This window comes from Papaver somniferum, chromosome 10 (genome assembly GCF_003573695.1).
Source record: "Papaver somniferum cultivar HN1 chromosome 10, ASM357369v1, whole genome shotgun sequence".
NCBI lineage: Eukaryota > Viridiplantae > Streptophyta > Magnoliopsida > Ranunculales > Papaveraceae > Papaver > Papaver somniferum.
In genome coordinates, this window is record NC_039367.1 from 28,595,636 (window position 1) to 28,605,718 (window position 10,083).

At 35.3% G+C, this 10,083-nt stretch overlaps 1 protein-coding gene across 5 annotated transcripts; it reads right to left on the bottom strand.

Moving 5' to 3' along the window:
- Positions 1 to 4,521: 4,521 nt before the first annotated feature.
- LOC113319536 (protein SHORT HYPOCOTYL IN WHITE LIGHT 1-like) lies at positions 4,522 to 8,562 on the bottom strand. Of its 5 annotated transcripts, none has more exons than XR_003345593.1 (6): positions 8,048 to 8,562; positions 7,900 to 7,965; positions 6,968 to 7,160; positions 6,040 to 6,121; positions 5,033 to 5,726; positions 4,522 to 4,724 (listed from the first exon to the last, which is right to left on the bottom strand). XR_003345593.1 is itself a non-coding variant. In XM_026567788.1 (4 exons), the coding sequence occupies exons 1-3, from the start codon at positions 8,465 to 8,467 to the stop codon at positions 7,014 to 7,016; spliced, it is 633 nt and encodes a 210-aa protein (XP_026423573.1). In that variant the 5' UTR covers positions 8,468 to 8,562; the 3' UTR covers positions 4,522 to 5,726; positions 6,968 to 7,013. The 5 variants fall into 5 exon arrangements, 2 of the variants coding, with proteins under 2 accessions (XP_026423573.1, XP_026423572.1); XR_003345591.1 differs by adding an exon at positions 6,227 to 6,282 and having other exon boundaries at positions 4,522 to 5,726; XR_003345590.1 differs by having other exon boundaries at positions 4,522 to 5,726.
- Between the last annotated feature and the right edge of the window lie 1,521 nt (positions 8,563 to 10,083).

Here is a 10,083-nt window from a genome sequence, read left to right on the forward strand (position 1 = left end):
CAAACCTTCTAACTTGATGAAAACCCTTTGCAACAAGCCTAGCTTCAAATCTTTCCATAGTGTCATCTGGATTTTGCTTAATTCTAAATACCCACTTTCCATATGGATTTATGTAGTTTGCATACTTTGTTAGGATGTTCTGGATCAACAAATCCTGGAGGTTGTGTCATATCGACATCTTCATGTAAATCTCCATGTAAAAAAGCATTACTAAAAATAAGTTGAGTAATGTGCCAGTCAAATTGAACAACTAGGTATGACAGAATTCTGATGGTAGTTGGTTTTGAAACTGGATTGAATGTGTTAGAGTAATCCAAACCTTCTAGTTGATGAAAACTCTTTGCAACAAGCCTAACTTTAAATCTTTCCATAGTGCCATCTGGATTCTTCTAAATTATAAATACCCACTTGCATCCTACCAAATTTTGAGAAGGGTCAGGGTTAACGAAGGACCATGTACCTGCATCCTTTAAAGCAATGTGTTCTTGTACTAAATCAAACCTCCTTTTTGGATGCTTGTTAGCTTGTGTAGGTACAATGTGAGGTGTAAGAGTTTTCATATCTTCAGATAGTGCATGTTTGGTTTAAAGACCTTATTTTTAAAAGTACCCACTTTACCCCTAGTAATTATTTTGAATAATAGAAGGAAGTGAAGTAGTAGAAGCATCTTCGGGTACGGATATGATGTTGCATCAGACTCAGCTTCGATGGGATCAAATGTTGGAGTTGATACGATGACAGTGGGATCAACAACAAGAGTTGATATATTTACAAAGGTGTCAAATGTACCAGTTGACATAAAGTTGTTTGGATTTATCTGAGTTGCATAAGAAGTTGAAGAAGCACCAAATGTAGGAGACCTTTGAGGAAAGGTATTTTCATCAAAAATTACATGTCTTGAGAAGAATACTCTTCCAGTTAGATAATTTAAGAATCTGTACCCTTTGTGTTGAGTATTGTAACCGATGAAGATACGCTGAATGCTTCTTGCTTCAAGTTTGTGTTGGGTATATGGTCTTAACCAAGGATAATATAAGCAACCAAAATACCTTAAGAATGCATAATATGGTTGTTTGTGAAAGAAAACTTCAAATGGTGACTTGAAATAAAGAGATTTATTGAGTGGTATGTTGAAAGTGTAATTGTCAGTTTGAAATGCTTCCACCCAATATGAATCTGCAAGACCTGACTATATTAGGTAAGTTCTACCTATATCCCCTAAGTGTCTATGCTTAGACTCTGCAACTCCATTCTGTTCAGGTGTATGAGGACATGATACTTCATGTACAATATCATTGGCATTAGAAAACTAGATAACTCGGTGTTTAAGAGCTCTCCGCCACCATTAGTTCTAATAACATCAATAAATGTTTGTAAAAAATTCTCAACTTGTGATTTAAACTAAAATAAGACTTTCTTGAAATCATATTTCTCATATAATGGAAATATCCAACAAAAATTAGAGAATTCATCTATAACATTGACATAATATTTGAATCCAGAATTGTATGATACAGGACTAGGACCCCATAAATCTAGATGCAAAAATCCAAGTGATCTTGCTCTAGTATAAGAAGAAACTGAAAATGGAAACCTGTGACTCCTGCCAAGTTTACAATCATAACAAAATAAAGGTTTCTTAAGTACATCATTTGGTAGAAATATGCAAACATGCTGAAGTATCTGGAAAGAAGGATGAGCAAGTCTTTTGTGTTATGTATATGGAGGGATTTATTGTATAGCAGTAATTGCTGTTAAGGATGTTGTAGATGTAGTTGGAGTAGTAGGTTGGGGTTTTGATGTGTCTCTTGAAGTCAGGAAATGTGGAGGATAAATTTCAATATATTGAGGGCCTTTCAAAGTTACTCTCCCAGATGAGAGATCCTTCATATAGAAACCAGAATAACCAAATGTGATTGAACAATTATTGTCTTTAGTAAACTTATGTAGAGGTTGTTTGAGGCTTATGGTACTAGCAAGACACCATTCAAAGAAAAACTATCAGTAGAGGTATTCTTAATAGAAGAGCCTTTGTGTGTGATTTCATACCTTCACCATTAGTTATATGAATAGATTCAGAACCATCATAATTAGAAATAAGTTTCATCTCATACTCATATGGAGTTAGATGAAAATTGGCACCTGAATCTGCATACCAAGGATTCTCCCCTAAAATATTAGCAGTAGCCAACATTGCACTCAAATTGTGAGGAGTGTTAACATTTTGATAGAAAAAGTTGAGTATGTGTCTACAAGCAAGAGCACTGAAATCATATTTGTTGCATATCTGACAGGGATGTTCAGATGAATTTGTAGGTGGTAGTGATGGTGGTGGAGGTACCAATCTTATTGGAAATGGAGATGATATAGAAGCTCTAGCTGGTAATTGGAAATTGCTTCTAAATGATGAATTGTAAGGCATATATCTTCTAAAAAATGGTGAATAAGGTACATTACCTCTTCCAAGATATTTGTAAGCAGAATTAGAAGGAGAATTGCTTGAAGAGTCACATGAAGAGGCTTGTTGATGTTGAGATAGAAACGCCTGTTGAGATTGAAAAGCTGCAAAAGCTTTATTGTTAGCTTCAGTGAGTAAAGACTTGAATCTATCATTAACCACAATTTCTTCGCTAAGAAGTAGACTATGAAGCTCATCAAAAGACACCGGTGGATACCTAAATTCGGATTGAAGTACTGAAGGCATTGTAATCATTTCCAAATCAATTTAACACCAATACAATAAGTTCATCATGGAGATTTCAGATCCTGATGCATAAAGTTGATCAGTTATTTTCTTGATTTCACTTAAGTAAGATGCCATACTGCCAGATCCAAGCTTGATTGATTGAAGTTTTGTTCATAATTGTATTGGATGAGTAGTAGAAGTTCTTTCAAATCTGGTTTAAATACTAGACCAAAGTTCTCGAGCAGTATCAACACCAACCACATATGAAATAACTGAATCATATGTCGAAAACTGAATCCATTGAATGAGTGCATTATCATCATCATACCAAGCAGTATATGAAGGATTCACATTACCGTCTGCTAGATATTCTTGATTAAGATATTTAGCAGGACAAGGAAAAGATCCTTCCAAGAAACTAGAGACCTTGTATCTTCGTAATAATGGTTTAATCAAGTTTTTCCAAGTTAGAAAATTGTCATCCTTGAGCTTGTATTGAAGAAAATTAATGATTTTATTTAAGGGAATATGAGAAACACGAGATTCATACAAAATATTTGTCATAATAGCAAGATTTGAGGTAAGATTGCAGTGAAAACAAGAAAATTAGATGAACATTATGAAGAAATTAACCAAAAAATTGAATTTGAAGCAGCGAAAAGAGGATCTTTTAGACATCTGATATCATAGTAGAAGCTTTTCAATCTATTAATGGTGAATCAAATTTACAGGTTGCAATTGATTTAATCAATTGTCGTTTATTGAATACAGAGAAAGTGTAAGAGCACACTCAGAGTGGGGCCTGAGGCCGTGCGACCGCACAGGGCCCAACTCTGGGTAAGGCCTTTTTTTTCCATCCAATAGTCATACACACCCTTAAACCCAAAACAAAAGAAAAAAAAATTTTACCTTTGCTGAGGCTCAAAACTCAAACACATAACCTTAGGGAGCTACTTAACCAATCCATCCACTAGCAATCATTTTGTTGTTAATTCAAACGGGACAATATTTAATTAGACCTAATACTACTACCTCCCGAAAGTACACATCGCCATAACCCGTAGCTGTATCATTTGAGTTCTCCTTGTGTATTATTATTTGTGAAAGGGCCCGTAGACGTTAACACTAATACATTATCGACATCCAAGAAAAAAAAATTTAATACTTTCATTTCTTCTTTATAAAATACGCGTTAACACTGTTGTTTAGTGTAAGTTTTTCTTTAGTACACCCGTCATTTTACAAATTAAATAAACATTATTAACACTTTTTTTTTTCATTAACATTTTAAAAGGTCCTACGAAAATATTCGTACAAGTCCCTACTAGACACGGGATCGAAAAAATTCGCACAAGGCCCTACTAGACACGGGATCGGCTACGAGGACACTCTTTATATGACATAAAAGAGAGAGAGGCTGAAAATAAGAATCAATCAGAAAAGAGAGGCCAGACAGTTGTATAGACAGTTACAGTTACACCGAGTGTAACAGACATGTAAACCGTAAGAGAGACAGTTAGGTGCTAATAATGATTTTAAGTAACGGCATGGAATACCAGTTAAGTGTTTGTTTCCAGTTCATCTGTGAAGGAGTGTACCTGATGTTAGCCGGAATTGGGGATATGGGATTATTATGTTTGTACTGAATTCGGGCTGTGTACCAGAATATTGGTGTGTGGTGCTATTTATGGGCAATGGGAGAAATTTTAGGATCTTGTACTTTACTTCATTCATTCTTGAAGTTTGAGAAGTTCAAGAAGTATTGAGGGTTTCCGTAAATACTAAAAAGTTGGAGTGTCTTTGAGGTTGCTGCGTTGTTGGTAAAAAGAAAAAAGTTCATCTGAAAACATATATTAAGTCGTATGGTTCATCACGTTTCTCCGATAAATAAGAAGAAAGAACGTACATTACAAAGTAAAAAAGCATGCTAAAAGTCGCATTTACCAAGCAATCTCTAACTGCATCAAATAGGGACATCCTGAATCTGGTAAGTCGTCAAAATACTGCGAAGGGCCAAAATACCAAGTTGGAAGGAAACCTGCAGATGTCAGTTCTACTGAATTTATTCTTCCGATCATAAGAAAAACAAATACACTTTGGGCTTGACATGCTAAACCGGCTTAAAATAGTCTGATCGTTCCTTGCCATGGGTTTGAAGTGAAACTATCCGTCTTTGTCCCAATTAGGATAGTCTCCTCAGCCCAGTTATTACCACCATGTAATTCTTTTGATGAAATATAGCAACATGCCCATCTATTGTAAGTAAATGAAAATGGGAAGGTCCCAATTTACCACTACTTTGATCTAGGATGGAAGTAGGGATTGGGATCACCCAGAGTTTCTTACTTGCAACACTAGAAGACGCTATAGCTTAATCCTCCAAAGCAGGTTTTTGGCCAGGCAAACTGTGCATCAAATAACTGTATTGGAGCCGCAAAGATGAGACCTCATTGATCCTTCTCCATGATTTATAGCCTACAGTCAAGACCTTACAAGTTGTTTTCCAGGGTATCTGTGATAATCCCTCCCCACTGAAAAATCAATCTGTATTCCTTTTTGGCAGACCGTATCCGACTCCATTGTTTGGAGACTGGAGTGCATAAAAATGCTTTTGTTTCTCTACTGTTGTTTCAATCCATGGTGTTGCTTCTCGGGTGCTTATATTATATATGCAAACTGCATGGCTTCTCTCAGTAAACTTAATCAGCAGAAAAGCACTGACAGATTCCACCATACTATCATAAATTATAGTGTGAGAGGTTGCATTACCTTCAACTTCAAGCACATTTTCTGACAAAAATGGTTTTCCTTAGGAAGGTTGAAAGGAAGATGTGCACCGCCAGGGTTTACTTACACAGTTGAAGCACATGAGCGGCTTCACTGAAGTTCTGCTGAGTATCTCGGGCATTATATCATTAGCAAGACAAGGGTTTAATATACCATCACAGAAATCTGGTCATGCTCAATTTTGTCTCCTTCTCCTTCTGCTGATTCTTACTCGTTTCGGTGCTTTCATTTACCAAAACCAGGTCCTACACCGCTGTGGCATACATAGCATTGCAAACACAAGACCGATAAGAACATGAAAAACATCAGAAGATACCTAGATAATTAGCTTAGACAATAATGCAAGCAAAACCTTTTTCTAATTTAAGGGACATTGACACCACAAATTAGAGACACGTAGAAAGATAAAAAAATTGGTGTGGAATAGGAATAGCTGCGGTACAAACCAGTCTAGAGAGGAATTGAGATTGCATCTGATTTTTCTTTAAGTTTCGAGAAGCAGAGTAGAAAAATACACACACAAAAGAGAGACACATGTATACTGAGGTTTGGGTTCATTGCCTTACCTTTCATTATGGTCTTGGTTTTAATTTGACCATCCATTTGCAACTAGATTTCCGTGAAAACCAACAAAAAAAACTGCTTATGCTGAAAGACAGAGCTCTCTTATATATGAGAAATCAACAACTTTTTATAGAACAGATAAAATGTAGTTTTTGATGAAAATAATACATATAACGATTACAGGCATACATTCGATGGTTATTCTTAACGACTTAACATTGATGGCAAAGAGTCAACATTGAACCCTGTGCATATAAGCAAAGCGTGAGTATTAAGGCATTTTGGAGGCAATGCGCAAAAAAGCGGATATTAAAGCGCGAGGCGAAACGCTTTTTAAACCCATGACAGGGTTACACCTACTACTCCGTAACATTATTCTTTGACAAAATGATTACACTACAAATTAAATTTCTAAAATATTGCAATTCTATGGAAACCTATCAATTCAGAAACATTCATGAATATTCAACAGAATGCTACAGAGACACATATTTCTACATATTTTGCCCTATAACTCAATCCACAATCCTGAATATTCAACTGAATGTTATAGATAACACCTATTTTTTTAGCACATTTTACTATCCGCATTTTTAGAAACCGTTCATATATTTGTTTTGAGTAGGAAAAGAGTCAACATAGCAATCTTCACCATCATTGTTTTTGAGGCTACATGGAAATCACAATTACGACATTAAGGTCTTAAGGATGCTTTGGGCCATGAAACCAACAGTAAAAGCTGAAATACAAAGCTCTCTTACAAATGCGAAAACAACAACTTTTTATAGACCAGATAAATGTAGTTCCAGCGGAAATTTTACATAAAGCGATAATAGGAGAAATTGACATTAGATTCTTTATTCAAGTGTAAATTCAACAATTCACTTCAGTAGATTATATTAATTACAGAGAGTAAGATAAGAAGCTGACCAGATGAAGGCAAAACCAGAGTACTAGCTCTCGAATTCAAGCTGCTTTATGACGCAGGTATAGTTGAATTGTATGAATTTCCATTACTCTGATTGGAAGCGTTTACATTTGATTGGAAATATGACATTGTTGCCCAAATCACTCGTACCATAAGAATTACAATGAACACTGTACCTCCTAGTGTGCACACAACCTGCAGACAAAGCTCTTGGTTATCATTACTGTTCATTTGCTTGCTTCTTACTTTTAAAATTGATAACCCACAGCAACAGCTACTAAAAGGAAGATATGGAATGTACAGATCAGTAAAGTGTATGTAAAATTGTACAATAAATCCTGTTTTTGCCATCATCGTTAGAATTATTGAAGCATCAGCCATATCAAACCAAGAGAGGGATGATTTGATTCAGCCGATGCACATACTATGTACAGAAAAGTATCTATTTGGTTATATATATTCTCCAAGTTTAGCCAGACTTAGATATATTTTGGCAGTTAGGAATATTATTCTCAGTCAATGTTGATTGATATCATTTATATAAGTATCTTGTGCAGTGCTATAAATGTAATCGATTTCCTTCTCATATTCATTCGGTGAGAATCAACTCATTTACACTCAATCTCTCTCTGACAGTATAGAATAACCATCAAATGTATGTTAACGAGGTTTAGAATTATGACAGTTTTGGCATTACAATATGCACAGGGGTAAACTAGCCAGTACTCCATAACATTACTCTTTGACAAAACGTCTACACTGCTAATCAAATTTCTAAAATATAGCAATTCGACGCGAACCTAAAAATTCAGTAGACATTCATGAGTAATCAAGAGAATGCAATGTAGGAGACACATATTTCTGTAAATTTTTGCCCTATAATTCAATCCACAATCATGAATTTTCATACCAAAAATGCTGAAAATTTTCTTACCTGAAGAAGTGCTTTAACAATAGACAATGAAGTCAATAGAAAAACACCATCCACAGCAAATGAAACCTAAAAAAACAAAATCCCATTAATTTAAACTAAGCTATTATCATCACCTACTAAATTAAACAAAGAGAAAACACAAAATTACCAGTGGTGGTGAAATGGCTGGAGGTAAAATTGACCGAGTAGCTTTCTTTGCTCGTTTAGAAAGTTTCTTATACATACTCTGAACAAATCTGAAAAGTAAATCCATACTACTTTCTCTTTCAATTTCATCATCATCATCATCATCTTCATCTTCATCATCATCATCAGTTTCTTCATCTTCAATTTCATAACCAAAGAATTTTTCTTCTAGTTCTTCTGCTGCTGATGTTCTTCTTGATTGTCCACCATTATTAGCGTTAATTCTTGGGTTTCTGATTTGTTGTCTAATAGTTGGATTTCTGAGAAGTTTTAGAGAGGATATCTGGGAGTTTATGGAGAGAGGGAAGAAGATATTTGAGAATAGATGTTTAGGAGGGGAATAGGGAAGAAGAGATGAGCTTATCAAGATTGTTCCGGCCATCTCTGTGACTGAGGGTTTTCAGTACGGTGTCATCTGTTGGCTGTAGGCTGTAGCTATACGACTGTTTTTCCCAGGATGTATGTTTTGGATGAGTGCTATAAGGCCGTCCCAGGATGTATATTTTTGGATGAGCGTTAAAAGGCCGGTTACTAGCAGCGTTGAATTGGAGGGCCCGGAAAATAATTAGGGCCTCACCAAATTTACACCCACTCCATTCATGATAGGGGGATTCCAAAATATATTGAAAATACTGTTTTGCCCTTAATTTAAAATTTTATTCACCCTTAATCCTAAACCTCCATTTATTTTCCATCTTTTAACATAAAAAAACGGAATCTCTTCTCCCTCGCTCAACTATCTTCTCTTCCATTGACGACACGAAGAAAAGAAACAATCAGTTACAGTTAAAGGGTCGTCAACCCGAAACTCATAAAGACTAACGATTTTTCATATACATGTAGAGACTATGAAAAATCGTTAGGATATATGGGCAGGGAGATAACGACCCTAATACTGGTTTTTCATTTTTGCTGCTCTAAACTAGAATCGTTACCGAAACATATAAACATATAACGGTTCTTTGCGAACGATACCATTTTAAAAGTTAAGGACTCTACGTGAAAAGAAAGCAAAAAAACAGTGCCTATTTTAAAAGCTAATGATTCCATGTGAAAAGAAAGCACTAGATGGTCCCCAAGTAACAAAGATCGTCAAGAAGAGATTTTACAACAAACAACTTAGAAGCTAACGACCCTTTGTATGTTTTCCACGGGCTTCATACGAAAAGAAAGCTAACTACCCTTGCTAATATGAAAAGAAAATGAAAAGAAAGCTAACGACACTTGTTACAAAGAGCTTTGTTATAATTTTCCATTAACGACCCTTGATATGTTTTCCAAATTAATACTTTCCTCCATGACCCTTTTTGGAGTCGTTAATTTTGAAAATCGTTAATATGTAAAAAATTTAGATAACGACTCTTGTTAGAGTTGTTAGTGTTCATCATATTACCATGACGATTTTTCATAATCCGAAAAAGTTGCAGGTTTGAGTCGTCAACGGTGGTATCAATTAATTGACGACTTTCTAGAGTCGTTGGGATATACATCCCTCGACAATAATGACTCTTTCTATGAGTTCTAGCATAGTGTTTATGGATCGACCATTTCTTTATTTTGAGAATTAGTTTCTTCCTTTTAATCAATGGTATCTCATTAGCATAGTGTTTATGGTCAATTTCTCTCCAAATGAACCAAGAAATGGTTGCAATCTTATCCAAATATTGAGCGAAATCTGGTTCCAATAGCCAAACTTTAATCCAATTTATTATTGAGTCTGCTCTTATTCTTGTGTTTACAGCTTCTAGAGAGAAACCAAACCAAATAGCTCTAGAAAAAGGACAAAATTGAATAAGATGTTGCTCTGTTTCTTTTACTTGGAAGTTGCACATTGGGCATTCTGTAATGATATCTTTGTTGTGAGCTCCTTTTCTTGCATTGGTTGGTAGCGGTTTCTGAGCTAATTTCCAAACAGAAAGTTTATTCTCGGAAAAACTTTAATCTTCCAAATCGTTTTCCATGGGAAGTCTCTTGGGTTGTTGTTATCTTCACTTTGAC

Excerpts from the sequence above, each read along its gene's own strand:
- LOC113319536 (XM_026567788.1), bottom strand. The coding sequence starts at position 8,467 with ATGGCCGGAACAATCTTGATAAGCTCATCTCTTCTTCCCTATTCCCCT. Across the intron at positions 7,966-8,047 it reads CAGCCATTTCACCACCACTG|GTTTCATTTGCTGTGGATGG; the intron begins GTAATTTTGTGT and ends TTGTTTTTTTAG. Across the intron at positions 7,161-7,899 it reads TTGTTAAAGCACTTCTTCAG|GTTGTGTGCACACTAGGAGG; the intron begins GTAAGAAAATTT and ends CTTTGTCTGCAG.